The 16901-nt window shown below is 45.9% G+C and overlaps 1 protein-coding gene across 1 annotated transcript in view; it reads left to right on the top strand.

Moving 5' to 3' along the window:
• SH3GL2 (SH3 domain containing GRB2 like 2, endophilin A1) overlaps nucleotides 1-16901 on the top strand; it is a 103104-nt gene that overhangs the window by 70226 nt on the left and 15977 nt on the right. The window contains exon 6 of the mRNA XM_072154080.1: nucleotides 960-1118. Coding sequence (XP_072010181.1) covers nucleotides 960-1118 — 159 coding nt within the window. The remainder of the gene's footprint in view (nucleotides 1-959; nucleotides 1119-16901) is intronic.

The following is a 16901-nucleotide window of genomic DNA, read 5'->3' as shown; positions in this document are numbered from 1 at the left end:
ACTTTCTATAAATTTCTGCTGCCATGTGTTATCGAACCCCATTGACAAAGTAACTGAATGTCATGTATTTATAATATTCAGTAAAATGATAGCTGCTATTAATGGATTCCATTGTTGCTTATTATATACAGCAGTATTACTTAACAAGTTGATAGTTACAGAAAATGATCACTCATCACACTTATGGATACACCTTTAAATAGTGAGTTCTGTCAACTTGTCAAAGTTACACAATGAATTGCGTGGCTTCACATTGATATTTTCCTTTAAATCATAGCAACCATTAAAAAGGAGACAATTACATTTAGGGCCAATCAAATCACTAGATCACATAAATTGTGGGAAGCAGTTTGATGTAATATAATTCTGTTATTGAAGCACAACGGAAGATGAATGATGGGAGGTTTGAAAACCATTGTACATCGTAAGTGTTTGTGGAGTTCATGTCACCTTTTCTGGAATTCAAGAGCATGGTGATGGACAGACATGAGAGAGAAGATGAGATTGATACCTTGTACACAGTATTCTAAAGTAGGCAGGCAAGCAGTGGTTAAGTTACTGGCTTCGGTGTTGTGACTCGAACAGGTATCAAAATCAGTCTAATGCAGTTACCAGAAGTACAATTACTATTATAGTTTCTGTTAATATGCCTACCTTAGATTAGACTTTTAGTCCTTTTATGTTCACTTGTGTTTTATAATTCCTACTACATAACAAATTATTATTTTTTTTATAAAGCCAACATAGTTTAATCATATGTGCTTTGTTAAGACCACAGAAGGTCCTTCTTAATATATGAGACTGTATAAAGATGTATTGACTTGGGACAAAACTGCTTTCACAATCACCTTAAGGCTTGTACACCATAGAATCCCATGGGTCGCATGTTTGCTGGCATCTGTCTGTTACTGATACTGTTTAAATAAAATTTAAATAAATCTAATGATATTCTTTTTCAGCACCACTTGAAAAAGCTGGAGGGCAGGCGTCTGGACTTTGATTACAAGAAGAAAAGGCAAGGAAAAATCACAGACGATGAGATTCGTCAGGCGCTTGAGAAGTTTGATGAGTCTAAAGAAATTGCAGAATCCAGCATGTTTAACCTTTTGGAGATGGATGTAAGAAATTATTGTTTGTATAACACTTATTTTACGTAAAGTTGACAACTCAGAAAAATAGCTTTTCCCTAAAAAGCCAGTCTACCAGAACTTTTTTGCAAGAGAGGTATACAACTTTGGGCCATAATATTATATCTTTATTACATAAATAAATACCTTGTAATAGAGCTTGTTAAAGGTGCAGTCGAGCTGCAATAACTATATGCGGTATGCCACTAATTTCTGAGCTTTACTCTCAATACGCTTTAAGGGTACATTCTCACGTGGTATGGCCGCCGTGCTGGAGAGGAGGAGGAGGTGACCCCTCCTCCCTCCATAGAGAATAGCGGCGCACGGCCCACACACGCCAAAAGATAGAGAATGCTTTTTGCGTTGTGCGGCCCGGATGTACTTGCGGCCGCATGTACGTCCCCGCAGACGACCATGTGAATGAGCCCTAAGAATGAAGGGATTTTACTGCCAACGGGAGGCAAAGGAGCAGCACTGTGTATAGGAGAAAAAGTTTGGGTGCAGGTCTTCAAGAAAGGGTCCGACACTGACCCGTTCATCCAGAAAGCAATAGCAGTGAAGCAGCACTCCGTAAAATTGTGATCATGTGATTTTATTCCACCTTATCGATGCGACGTTTCGTCTCTTCAATCAAGACATTCTCAAGCATGTGCCGTGCCGCTATTGTCGTCTATGGAGGCATGTACGTCCCCGCAGACGGCCATGTGAATGAGCCCTAAGAATGAAGGGATTTTACTGCCAATGCTCCATGGTATTAAGTGGTAAACTGTACGTAGTTAACTTAATGTAGTTAGATCAGATTGTAAAAGCGCACCAATGGGGCTTCTTTCTTAATATTTACATTACATATGTATGTTTGCAATCCATACTTTTCTATGTGTTTAGAAACTGTAATTGGGATTTGAATATGTTAAGGTTAAGTTTTACCTGTAGGCAGGGCCGGATTAAAGGAGGGGCTCCTGGGGCACTAGCCCCGGGCCCCCACCACTTTCACTTTTTAAGGGGCCCCCACCAGTTTCCGACAGTCAGCGACTCAACTCAGCGGAGTCGCTGACTGTCTCTGTGTGCGACGCGCAGCGGCCTGTGGCCGCCCGCATCACACATAGGAGTCTAGGATGTCAGCTATGTCAGTGAGACACAGCTGCCATTGCTGGGGGAGTTCGCCGATGCACTGTTTTGGCGGCAGCAGGATGCCCGCGGCGAGAAATGATGTTACGCTGTCGGCGTCCGATCACTACATGCTGCTGCCAAAACAATGCATCGTGATCTCTCGCAGCTATGGCAGCTGTGTCTTCAGTGGCCGGCGGCTGTCTGAAGAGCGAGGAGGAGCCTGCAACGTTGTGGGATCACTGGAAGGGAAGGTGAGGGAAGTATGAAATTTATTATTTTGTGGCCATTTTCTACAGGGGACTGGCGGCTAAATTCTACAGGGGACTGGCGGCTAAATTCTACAGGGGGCTGGTGGCTGTATACTACAGGATGCTGGTGGCTGTATACTACAAGGGGCTGCAGGCTATATACTACAGGGGCTGGCAGGCTATATATTACAGGGGGCTGGCAGGTTATATACTACAGGGGGCTGGCAGGCTATATGCTACAGGGGGCTGGCAGGCTATATACTTCCAAAAACATTGTTGGAAGGGCCCCCACCAGTTTGCGCCCAGGGGCCCCCACCATCCTTAATCCGGCCCTGCCTGTAGGCACTCCATTACATTACTGATGGTTGAATACAGTCTTGATTACACTATTTTTTTAAGCCTCATCAAGAGAGAGACTACCACATACAAATTGTCTTTTTAAGATAAAATTGCTCATTGAGATATTTTGAATTCATTTTGTTTTTCAGAACTTACTCTGCTTACATTTAGCAGCTCACTGCACAGCTGTCAATAATAGGATTGATCACAGGGAAAATATCTATAGGAAAAACACAAGCTATTGTTTATCAAAGTCTATGCATTGCAAAAATGGAGCTATGACTTATTAGAAATAGATTTGGTCTTTTAGAAAATAGGTATACATTTATATCTTTGTTTTTAATAGAAGAAAAGGAACATACAAAAGTACAGAGATTACGTATACTCAGAAACCACCCCTATAATAGCCCATATTAAAATGAGATTTTTTTCTCTTTAACTGCTGCTCTCAATATAGCGTGCCTTTCTATTGAATGAGTTTCCCTTCCCATTATAGAATTATGTTGCACACATATAACAGTGGCAGTTTAGGGTATGTTCACATGGGCTAAATAAAAAACTGTAGCATTGTAGCTGTCGAACCTGCAACAGAATAGTAAAGGTGACTATTGGGTTTATGTCATAATTTCTGGCATAAGCTAGAATCAGGGCCACATTAAGGTTGGTGGGGATCACTGGGAACAAAATCTGGTGGGGGCCCCCATTGAATGTAGTCCAGACAGGGAACAGCAATTGCTATATACTGCTTTCCAGCAATCACTATATTCATCCACCCCAGTAATCATTATTATTATTTTTTAACTCAATTTTATTAAAATTCACAATCATCGGTTACAAAAAAAGTGTCATACATTTGTTACAGCAAGTAGGTGTGTACAAATATAATTGCCGTACGACATACAATTACATACAATTACATAATTGCCATACGACATACAATTACATGTAACAATGCTATTGATTGATTGTGATTTATATCTGTTACAGAGAAAACAGCACAGTGAAACTTCCTAACAACTTGCTGCTAATAACATATATATGCATATTCCAGTCAGTTAAACATGAAAGACAGTTGAGAAGACCCAGTTTCTCGGTGAAATATCTGAGTGGACACATCTTGGGGGATTTGTGCTGAATGATCCTTCAACCCTTATCTTAAACTATACAATTATACAACCCTCCCCTGTCAAACCCTGTTCCCAGCATCTGTTGCCATGTCCCCAGGCTACTGCGTAGTGATGGAGGATTCACACCATCTATCCCACACTTTATGAAATTTTGCAGGACATTTCCTGTGTTTATATATCACCTTTTCATAGGGCACTATTGTGTTCACCAGACCTTTTCACATATTACACGTGGGGGGTCTGGGATCCATCCACCGTAATACAGTGGCTTTCCTAGCTAAAAACAAGGTTTCCCTCAAGAACACCCTTTCATGATGCGTCCAGACTTCCTCATCCAGTATGCCAAATAGACATGAAACTAGAGTGTGGGGTATGGGCTTTTCCAGCACCGTCGAAAGCAAAGTTAGGACCTCCTTCCAGTATCTTTGTAGAGTCGGACAATCCCATATCATATGATGAAAGTCAGCCTACACCTATGACAATCTGACAATGAGGGAATTCGCTTCATTTTAAATAACCTTAGAGGAGTCGGGTAACTCTGGTGGATAATATGCAATTGTATCATTCTATTATTTATAGCAGGTGATACAAAGAGGTGTGACTGACAAAGCTCTTCCATCTGTTCTTCATCTAGAGTGGGCATTAAGGATTTCCACTTCTCTAAAGCTTTCAGGGGAGTGGAGGATGCTTTAGCATTGATCAGGTGTGAATAAATTAAAGAAATAAGGCCTGCAGGGCCCTGGGATCGTATCACCCCAATTAGAGGGTATTTGGTGACATGTAGATCAGGGCCTGGGAACTGTGCAAACAGGGCATGGCGGATCTGGAGATACCTATAGAATTGTCTGTGGGGAATATCGCACCTTTCCCGCAAGTAATCGAAGGTGACCAAAGCATCATTAATATATAAATTCTCTAGGGTCTTAACCCCTATACCCGACCAGAAGTGACTCTCATTCAATTCTACAAGGTGTGTTAGTATATTATTTCCCCATAATGGGGTCTGAGCCATAACTCCTTCAGGCGGGGTCATCTTTTTTGCTGCCTGCCACACTTTGCGCGCAGCGTGATGTACAGGTAGGAGTTTTCCCTCGTATGAAGTAGAGCCCTCAAGTACTTCCCATAGGGACTGGAGATTTAAGTAGGAGGCTAGATGTTGCTCAGTAGGATCAGTAATCTCGGTGTCAAACCAGGGACCCAAAAACTTTAGCTGACCTGCTAAATAGTCTACAAAGATGTTTGGCAGTGCCATCCCGGCGTGTATCTTAGGGTGCTGCAGTTTTGCCAGCTGGAGTTTGGATCTGGACTGGCCCCATATAAACTTAAAAAGGATTGAGGGATGGGGACATATACATGCTGTAGCACATAGAGGCATTTAGGGAGAACCACCATCTTGACCAGGTTTATTCTACCGGGGACAGATAGAGGAAGACCAGACCAAACCTTAAATTTATCCCTAAACAATGGTATGAGAGGGTCTACATTCATGGTCAGAGCTCTAGCCGGTTCTTCGGTCAGAATTATGCCCAAGTACTTAAATTTAGTGGAGACTTAAAGATTTGAGATGCATTGGGGGCCATCATCCCTCTTAGGTGATAGGTACATTAAGTATGACTTGGTCTAGTTGATAAGGAGCCCAGAGTAGGAGCCAAAGTCATCTATCAACTGAATGGCCCTCGGCCCCAGTAATCATTATTTACAGTATTTATAGTGCCCAGTATTCACTCTATACAGCTCCCTCAGCAATCACTATATGCAGCTCCCCAAGCAATCACTCTGTACAGCTCCCCAAGCAATCACTCTGTACAGCTCCCCAAGCAATCACTCTGTACAGCTCCCCCAGCAATCACTCTGTACAGCTCTCCCAGCAATCACTCTGTACAGCTCCCCCAGCAATCACTCTGTACAGCTCCCCCAGCAATCACTCTGTACAGCTCCCCCAGCAATCACTCTGTACAGCTCCCCCAGCAATCACTCTGTACAGCTCCCCCAGCAATCACTCTGTACAGCTCCCCCAGCAATCACTCTGTACAGCTCCCCCAGCAATCACTCTGTACAGCTCCCCCAGCAATCACTCTGTACAGCTCCCCCAGCAATCACTCTGTACAGCTCCCCCAGCAATCACTCTGTACAGCTCACAGTATTCACTATATACATCCAAGTAATCACTTTATACAGTCCACATCAATAAATATATGCACATCCCAGCATTACCTTTAAACAGCCCCCAGGATTAAATATATACAGCCCATCCCCAGCATTAACTGGTGGAGCTGCATATAGTGATTGCTGGTGGAGCTGCATATAGTGATTTGCTGGTGGAGCTGCATATAGTGATTTGCTGGTGGAGCTGCATATAGTGATTTGCTGGTGGAGCTGCATATAGTGATTTGCTGGTGGAGCTGCATATAGTGATTTGCTGGTGGAGCTGCATATAGTGATTTGCTGGTGGAGCTGCATATAGTGATTTGCTGGTGGAGCTGCATATAGTGATTGCTAGGGGAGCTGCATAAATATATATAGCTCCAAGCAGTAACTATACACAGCCCCCTGTAATGACTATATACAGCCCAATAATAATAACTATTGTAAGAGTGTGAACCTAGGGGGCGCTGGAGAGCGACCCACACCCAGGGTTGAAAAGGACCTTTACCACTCCCATCCCTGGCCAACTCCAGAGGGAGAGGACATTGTTTGGTTGAACTCACTGAGAGCCAGAGTGCTAAGCAGGAACCCCAGCAGTATTCCTTGAACCTAGAAGGTAGCTAGGGTTCAAGAAGTGGGGTAGTGCCCTATGTAGAGGCTAAGCTGTTAGTTATTTTCGTTCTTGTAATAGTTTTAAAGCTGAATAAAGCCGTTTCTGTTGGATTGCTACAAGCTCCTTCATTATTGTTTTGGCGCTCAGCACCACAAAAGTCGTCTGTAAGGTCCAGAAGCTTCTACCTTTGATGCTAAGTTACCCCCAAAACCCCACACTATGTACAGCCCCATATAATAACTATATACAGCCGCCATATAATAACTATATACAGCCTCCCTATAATAACTAACTATATACAAACTCCCATTATAGCTATATACACCCTTCCATTCTAGCTATATACACCCTCCCCCATAATAATTATATACAATCCCCCTATAATGACTCTACAATACTAGGTAAAATAATAAAATTGTATTCCCCTTCCATAGTTATCCCGATGTGCACCGACCTCCTTCCCTTAGCTTATTCATGAGATTTTATTAACTATTTCAAGTCGGACACAAGCAAAATTTTTGATTTTAAACACTTACGCCACCCTCCCCCCACCCGCTCACCGTAACGTAAAAATTTTATTTTCTCTTTATTCTCTGGTTCCCTACATTTACGGTGATACTGGTGATATTTTTTAAATTCCTATATACCATATTCAGAATATAGAACTACTCCACCATGATTAATATACTACCACAAAAAATGGAGTTACAACGTTCTTTTGTAAAAGAAATAAATATCAACCTTTATTTATTACACAAGACAACACATAGTTGTATTATCATAAAATCATTGGTGTATTTTTTACAGAGGAAATCCAAACGAATAGTACGATGAGACAAAAACCATATGACTGCATTGCAGGGTATATTGCTCAATTGTATGGTTCACACATCGAATTGTTTACTACAAGAACTTCGTAGAAGAGAAGAAAAAGTTGGCACTCACCGCCTTTTGTAAAACTTCTGTTTCTTTATTGATCCATATTAAAACATGGCGTACACAGCAGGGGAGGGTTGTGCAAAGGGATGCGTTATTTCGTTCAGGGACGAATCGTTTCGTGCACAGGTTAGCGCTTCATAGCGCTTCATCTGTTATAGTTAGAGCACCACGCCAAAAACCTCAAGTCTTACGGTTTGAACTCTTTACCGACTCTGGATCACGAAGACATAGGAATTTTCTCAATAGTGCCCCCGATCTCTCCTCTCTTTTTTACTATCGAATTGTTTACTATCATTACCATTGTCATGCTTGTCAAAAGTGAGCATGGAGTGTGCCCCAAATTAAGAGATTCACAAACAACAGACAAGTGTCCTACCCATTTTACGCCATCTATGGCTGCCTCTCAGACTCCCCAACGTGCGTTTCGCCCACGCTACTTCAGGGGGTCAGTGATATTTTTTGTTGTCAAATTTGGCTGAGGGCTTATTTTTTTTGTGAAAAGACTTGTTCTTTTCAATCGTATTATTTTAAAGTGCATAACTTTTTTTGATTACTTTTTAGAACATTTTTTGTGATGGTGTTTGATGAAAAATTGTATATTACGGGAAATTTTTTTGTTTTTTTTTAATACATCTTTTACCGATTCCGGGTTCAATATTGATTTAGATTTATTGTCCAGTTTAATATGGATGCGGTGATACTAAATATGTACGCTATTTATATACTTTACTTTATTTGCATTGTGTTTAACTGGGGAGATTATGGAACTTTTAGTTATTTTTTGAATTATTATTATAAAATGACTGTTACTTTTTTTATTATTATTATTTTTTTGCATATTCCATACTTGGGCTTGAACAAGTTTTCATCCGATCGCTTGTTCAAAGCCATACACTGCACTTGCCGGCCCCCTTGGCTGCGGCAGGACGTATCGCATCCCCCAGTAAGCTCACCGGGGGCTGTGGATCCAATCCACGGCAGACATACTTACATGCCGCCGTCATGCTTGACTGCGGCGTGTAAGGCGTTAAACTCACAGCCCGACACCGGCACAACCCATTGTACCGAAATCTTCTTCTGAAGAAGTACCCTTAATGACCTCCATAAAAAGCAGATAGGGCGGTCATTAAGGGGTTAATACCTGGGATATTAAATTTGTGTATATCTTACAATCCAGTAGCAGAAGACTTTGATTCAGTAGTTCAGCTTAATGTGACTGCATGAACACTATGCTTTGTCACAATTTCTGACATATCTGTCATACAATACCAAAATTAAAATTTGCAGATAAGTTCTGCAAAATGCCCCCATGCTTCCATTGTGCAAATTATACTTAAATGTGTTGGCATAGCCTTTTGTTAAGGTACTAAGAAATTCTGAATGTGCCAGTTTTTCAGAATGTGAGTCCTAGTTTACAGCTGTCACAATTTCCAGAACAGATCTTTGTGTTGAGCATTTTTCCTGGTGTGTCAGCATTGACTAATTGCACAAAAAATCCTTTCTTTTTCTTTGACATATATTAAAGCTAACAAACACTGAACAAAATGTACATGTAATATTAAAAGATAATGTAATTGACATAGATTTTCAAGCAAACAGAGTACAGTACAATGGAGGGAATAACCAATCTTAATATTCACAAAGAACATGTTATGACCCATCTACCAAAGAGTCCACAGGAAAAAAATGGATGTATAAAATTTCAAGATTTATTGAGAAAACTTTCATAAAATGTAGGTACTGTCACGGGTGGTCCCGCGATCCCCGTCACGGATCGCGGGCTCACCCGTGCCGTCGGTCCCCCGCCAGCGCACCGCATGCGCTACTCACGGGTCCCGGCTCCTGCCCCTCCGGCGTCGGCTCCGTCCGCAGCTTCCTCGTCCCCTTCGGCTGTGCGCGCGCGTCCCCGACAGCTAGGGCGCGCGCGCGCCAAGTTCTGTAAATTTAAAGGGCCAGCGCGCCACTAATTGGCGCTGGCCTTTTCCCTTTAATTATTTAACCCTGCCTCTTCCTGTTACCCTTGCCGGATCTTTGTGCCTTGCGCCCTAGAGAAAGCTGTATTTTGATGCCTTGTGCTGTTCTTGAGATTTCCTGTTGTGACCCCAGTTCCGTTTCTGACTACGCTCCTTTGCCGCCTGTCCTGACCTGTTGCTACGACTCTGACTACGAACCTGTGCTGCCCGTCCTGACCTCCTGCCTGACCCCGACTACGAGATTGCCTGACGATTCTGTACCTCGACCTTGGCTGCCACTGCGGACAAGTCACGCCTGTGGAACGACCTGGTGGTACCACGCCGCAGCAAGTCCAACCCGCTTTGCGGCGGGCTCTGGTGAAAACCGGGTGCCACTTAGACTCCGGTCCCAGGTAGTGGCTTGTGCCATCTTCCGCAGTGGTTCAGAGGATCCACAACCTCTAAGCCTGACAGTAAGATCCGGCCATGGATCCCGCTGAGGTGCCGCTTCCTACTCGGCCGACTCTGGCTGCCATCGTGGGTCAACAATCCCGAGAGATTGTCGCTCAACGCCAACAGCTGGAACAGGTTACCGCCATGCTGCAGCAGCTGCTTGCCACCCAGCAGCAACAACAGGTTCCTGAGGCCGCTCCAGTGGCTCCCGCTATCCCGGCTTCTCTTCCCGCCGCTGAACCGAGGCTACGGCTGTCTATGCCCGGGAAGTATGATGGTGATCCCAAGTCTTGCAGGGGCTTCATAACCCAGTGCTCCCTGCATTTTGAGTTGATGCCGTCTCAATTCTCCACGGAACGTTCCAAGGTGGCCTTCATCGTCAGCCTTCTCTCTGGTCAGGCCCTGGCCTGGGCTACTCCTCTCTGGGACAGAGACGACCCGGTCACAGACAATCTCACTGCATTTCTGGCGGAGTTCCGGTCCGTTTTTGAGGAACCTGCACGGGCCTCTTCTGCCGAGACTGCGCTGTTGAATCTCCGCCAGGGGGGCTCATCCGTGGGAGAATATGCGGTCCAGTTCCGTACCTTGGCCACGGAACTCTCCTGGAACGATGCGGCCCTGTCCGCAACCTTTAAGAAGGGACTTGCCCCTCATATTAAAGACGCTCTGGCCGCTCGGGATCTGCCATCTACCCTGGGTGGTCTTATCACCTTAGCCACCCGGATTGATGTGCGATTTAGAGAACGTGCTGAGGAATTACGCCTAGAGCAACCGCAAGTTCGCCCACGACGATTTCCTCGCCTTGCTCCAGCTTTTCAAAGACCGCTCCAGTCCCCTGATGTACCACCCGTGGAGGAGCCTATGGAGGTGGACAGGCTCAGACTCTCTCCCCAGGAGCGTATCAGAAGGCGTCAGGGAAACCTCTGCTTCTACTGTGCCAGTCCTGGACACTTCCTGGGGTCTTGCCCAATCCGTCCCCAACCTTCGGGAAACGCCGGCACCTAGGGTTCTTGGGAGAAGCGTCCCTAGGTGTGAGCAGAGCTTCTCCCCGTTTGATGATACCGGTGCTTCTCAGCGTGGGCACCGGCACCCAGATCCAGGTCTCTGCCTTCTTGGACTCAGGCTCCGCGGGGAACTTCGTGGATGCTGCCTTGGTCTCCCGGCATCACCTTCCTGTGGTCCGACTTGAAAGGCCGTTGGTCATCTCCTCTGTCAGTGGACAAATCCTTTCTGACCCGGTCCACTACCGCACCAAGCCACTGTCTATGCAAGTCGGTGTGCTGCACAAGGAGAACCTGTCCTTTTATGTGCTTCCACGTTCCACATCCTCCATCCTGTTGGGTCTACCTTGGTTGCAGTTCCATGCACCCGTTCTTGACTGGAAGACGGGGGAGATCCTTCGGTGGGGACCCGACTGCCAATCTCGTTGTGTGGATTTGCCTCGTCCTGTGCCAGTTCTGGTCTCTTCTGTGTCCCTTAAGGCCCTGGAGGGTCTTCCGGCATGTTATAAGGACTTTCGTGATGTCTTCTCAAAGAAGCAAGCTGAGACGTTGCCACCTCACCGTCCCTACAATTGTCCTGTGGATCTGTTGCCGGGCACTTCTCCCCCACGGGGTCGTGTGTATCCGCTTTCTGTACCAGAGACCTCAGCCATGTCGGACTATATCCGAGAAAATCTGCAGAGGGGATTTATACGCAAGTCTTCCTCCCCGGCTGGTGCAGGTTTTTTCTTTGTGACCAAAAAGGACGGGTCACTCCGACCATGCATAGACTATCGCGGTCTTAACAAAATCACGGTTAAGAACCGTTATCCGTTGCCATTGGTCACTGAGTTGTTTGACCGCCTTCGTGGAGCCAAGATCTTCTCCAAGTTGGATCTTCGTGGGGCTTACAACCTCATTCATATCCGCCAAGGGGATGAATGGAAGACCGCTTTTAATACCCGAGATGGACACTTCGAATATCTGGTGATGCCGTTCGGACTCTGTAATGCACCAGCCGTCTTTCAGGAGTTCGTGAATGACATCTTTAGAGACTTGCTTTATGTCTGTGTGGTGGTCTATCTGGACGATATCCTCGTGTTTTCTCCGGACCTTGAGACCCACCAAGTCCAAGTACGGCAAGTACTCAGTCGATTAAGGACCAATCGTCTCTATGCCAAGCTGGAAAAGTGTCTGTTCCATCAGCAGAGTATTCCATTTCTCGGCTATGTCATCTCGGACAAAGGCCTTCGTATGGTTCCTGCCAAGCTGTCGGCGGTTCTTCAGTGGCCTCGCCCAGTGGGACTGCGCGCTATACAGCGATTTCTGGGCTTTGCGAATTATTGCCGCCAGTTCAGTCCACGTTTTTCCTCTCTGGTGTCTCCAATTGTGGCACTTACCAAGAAGGGTGCCAATCCCCGACTCTGGCCTTCGGCAGCTGAGGGGGCCTTTAAGAACTTAAAATCTTTGTTTGCCTCGGCTCCAGTCCTGGTGCGTCCCGACGTTGAAAAGCCTTTTCATCTGGAAGTGGATGCCTCCTCTGTAGGGGCCGGAGCAGTGCTCACGCAGAAGGGTCCCAAAGGCCGCACAGTCACCTGTGGATTCTTCTCCAAGTCTTTTTCCTCCGCGGAGAGGAATTACGGGATTGGAGATCGAGAATTATTGGCGATCAAGCTTGCCCTAGAAGAGTGGCGTTATCTCCTGGAGGGAGCTCGGTTTCCGGTCAGCATCTATACAGACCACAAAAACCTCCTCTATCTCCAGACTGCTCAGCGACTCAACCCACGCCAAGCTCGTTGGTCACTCTTCTTCGCCCGGTTCGATTTTCTCATTCATTTTCGTCCGGCCGAGAAGAACATCAAGGCAGACGCCCTTTCTCGTGCTTCGGATGTCGTTGGGGAAGAACCGGTTCCTCGTCATGTTATCTCTCCTGACCGACTTGTACTGGCCGCGCCAGTGGATCTTCGTCTATTACCTCCTGGCAAGACATACGTACGACCTGCGCTACGGAGGAGAATTCTGTCTTGGGGACATTGCTCCCGTGTGGCTGGGCATCCTGGGGTGCAGCGTTCTATCGCCCTCATTACCCGATTCTACTGGTGGCCAGACCTGGCAAGAGATGTCCGGGATTTTGTGGGTGCCTGTACTTCCTGTGCTCGGAATAAGCCTTCACGTCTTAAGCCTGCTGGTCTTCTTCTGCCGTTGCCAATACCCAGCTGTCCATGGACTCATATTGCTATGGATTTCATCACGGATCTACCATCTTCTTCAGGCAATACCGGTTCTCTAAGATGGCCCATTTTATTCCTCTGCCAGGTTTGCCAGCTGCTCCATGTCTCGCCGAACAGTTCTTTCACCACATCTTCCGACTCCATGGACTTCCACGACACATAGTCTCTGACCGTGGAGTACAGTTTGTCTCGAAATTTTGGCGTTCTCTCTGTAACCAACTACAGGTGAAGTTGGACTTCTCTTCTGCCTATCATCCCCAGTCGAACGGGCAGGTGGAGAGAGTTAACCAGACTTTGGGCTGCTATCTACGCCACTTTGTTTCTGCCCGTCAGGACGATTGGTCCCAATTGTTGCCTTGGGCGGAGTTCTCCTATAACTCCTTGGACTCTGCATCAGCGGGTTCCGCTCCATTTTTTGTCAACTATGGACTCCATCCTCGCCCGCCTCTACCTCTACCCGTGGCTTCTGATGTTCCTGCTGTTGAGGAGTTGGTACAGGACTTAAAAACCATCTGGGAGCAGACCCGCCTTTCCTTATTACAGGCTTCGACGCAAACTAAGATTCAAGCCGATAAAAGACGCAGACCTTCCCCCGTCTTCTCTCCTGGTGACAAGGTTTGGCTGTCCTCCAGATACGTCCGGCTTAAAATTCCTGGCTACAAGCTCGGTCCTCGTTTCCTGGGTCCCTTCGAGGTGATGCATCGCATCAATCCAGTCTCATATAAGCTGCGCCTTCCTCCTACCATGCGCATCCCGAACTCCTTCCATGTATCCCTGCTCAAGCCTGTCATCTTGAACCGCTTCTCCCGACAGCTGTCTCCTCCTGCTCCAGTGGCCGACTCCTCTGACATCTATGAGGTAAAGGAGATCCTTGATGCTAAGACTGTAAGAGGTAAGCGGTTCTTCTTGGTTGACTGGAAGGGGTTCGGGCCTGAGGAGAGATCCTGGGAGCCCGAGGATAATATCCTGGACCAGGATCTCCTGCAGAGATTCCTCCAGCCCAGAAAGAGGGGGAGGCCGAAGGGGGGGGGGTACTGTCTCGGGTGGTCCCGCGATCCCCGTCACGGATCGCGGGCTCACCCGTGCCGTCGGTCCCCCGCCAGCGCACCGCATGCGCTACTCACGGGTCCCGGCTCCTGCCCCTCCGGCGTCGGCTCCGTCCGCAGCTTCCTCGTCCCCTTCGGCTGTGCGCGCGCGTCCCCGACAGCTAGGGCGCGCGCGGCAAGTTCTGTAAATTTAAAGGGCCAGCGCGCCACTAATTGGCGCTGGCCTTTTCCCTTTAATTATTTAACCCTGCCTCTTCCTGTTACCCTTGCCGGATCTTTGTGCCTTGCGCCCTAGAGAAAGCTGTATTTTGATGCCTTGTGCTGTTCTTGAGATTTCCTGTTGTGACCCCAGTTCCGTTTCTGACTACGCTCCTTTGCCGCCTGTCCTGACCTGTTGCTACGACTCTGACTACGAACCTGTGCTGCCCGTCCTGACCTCCTGCCCGACCCCGACTACGAGATTGCCTGCCGATTCTGTACCTCGACCTTGGCTGCCACTGCGGACAAGTCACGCCTGTGGAACGACCTGGTGGTACCACGCCGCAGCAAGTCCAACCCGCTTTGCGGCGAACTCTGGTGAAAACCGGGTGCCACTTAGACTCCGGTCCCAGGTAGTGGCTTGTGCCATCGTCCGCAGTGGTTCAGAGGATCCACAACCTCTAAGCCTGACAGGTACCTGTGGTAACACCATGGGTAAGTGAGAGACCGATCGGCCAATTTGTCTTTAGCCTATCCCGTGTTGTGTTACCATATGTGCCAAGATTTTATGGAAGTTTTCTCAATAAATGTTTACATTTTATGTACATCCATTTCTTCCTGTGGACTCTTTGGCAGCTACAGTAGACCATATCCTATTTTTCTGCGACTTGTGTACTTTGCCGAGTTGCCGAAGCTGTCTTTGAATCTTAATATTCCCCCAACCGGCACACTGTACATCAGATTTAATGATACACTCCGTCCTCTTGGTAAATCTAGGGTTGAAATCTTAGTAAGGCTTATGTTGCCCATACATTTTGTACCATAATGTGGTTGGCATATTATACTGTAGCAGATTGTGGCACAAAATAAACTAACCAATGTTATCTTATAAATTTAGACTACAAAATCTGTAGATCCCCAAAATTATTCATCCAGCATCATCCACTGTGATTAGTCCAGTGCATTTTAGGTTTACCAGATGACAGCTTACCACACTGTAGTGTATCTTCATTAAATCTAAAGACAGGTTCTCACAGAAGTCTTTGCACTGTTTCCCATTAAACATTTATTTTTTGTTGTATTTTTTATAATTTTATTTTAATATTTTTAAAAATTCATAGCTCTTATCTTTATTAAATCAATTAAAAAAAAAAATTAGCTGGCACCTTTCCAACAGGCTCACAGAGTCAAAAGGAACATGTGTTTTCTTCACCAACGTCAATGAGGCAGGGAGGAGTAAAGAGCTGATAGAGACGTTAGCTGAGGCATACAGTTACTTGCTGAAGCGAAATTAATTAGGGAGTTGGAGTGAGGGAGAATTTATAGAAGAGAAAAGATGCTCCTTGTGACTTTTTGCTTTGAATGTGCTCCCAAGGTGCTCCTTATTTATAAATAATTGAATAAAGATATGTGCTGTGAATTTTTATAATAAAAAACTGAATGGGAAACTATAAGAAGACATGTCAAAAGGTTAAACTGTGAAAACCTGATGACACCAAGATTAATAGATCTGCAACAATGTTGCTCTTCTTGTTCATGTCAATGAATCCCAAGTGTTTCTGGAATGGTGCTGGTGACGCCCCACCATAGAACTTGGGCTTCATTAACATAAAGTTAAAGTTAATTTTATAAAGATAAAGTTAATTTTATAAGTCCTCTACAGGACTAGACATCCTAGTGAACATAGTGTTCTAACCACACTGCCGGGTAGTAACTAATAGTGTGAATAGTTCATAACCGGAAAATCTGCTGAGGGTTTCCTTTAAATAAAATATAATGGTCATAGGTTTATTCTATTAAGTTGGTTTTTTACCTAGGACTTTCTGTTAAGTGGTTTTGAGTAATGAAATATGTTTAGGAAGAACTGCCTTATAGAATTAAAGTGTTGTTTTGTTACCACAGAACTTACTAGTCCCACATATTTTCCCAATTTTTATGATAAAATAGAAGTTGTTTTTTGTGTAACTGGGATTGGACAGGAGGCAATTGAAACATTTTGGGGCACATTTACTAAGGGTCCGCAGCCGCGAATCCGTCGGGTTTTTCCCGAATATTTCCGGTCTGCGCTGTATTTCAAGGGATTGTGGCGCACGTGATTGATTTTTGGCGCAATCGCGCCGACTTTCGCGCGACAGAAATCGGGGGCGTGGCCACCGGACAACCCGAAGGATTCGGAAAAACCGCAGAATTTAAAAAGCCATTTGTGTCGCAAGATCAAGCACTCACATACACCAGAAAAAAGCAGGTGAACTTCGGCGGACCTCGGCGCAGCAGCGACACCTGGTGAATATCGGCGCACGGACCTTAGTGAATCCCGGCAGAACCCGAATCAGCGTCGGAGAACCCGCCGCTGGATCGTGACTGGACCGGGTAAGTAAATGTGCCCCTTTATC

This window comes from Engystomops pustulosus, chromosome 1, assembly GCF_040894005.1.
Source record: "Engystomops pustulosus chromosome 1, aEngPut4.maternal, whole genome shotgun sequence".
Classification (NCBI taxonomy): Eukaryota; Metazoa; Chordata; class Amphibia; order Anura; family Leptodactylidae; genus Engystomops; species Engystomops pustulosus.
This window is presented reverse-complemented; position numbering and strand designations above follow the sequence as displayed.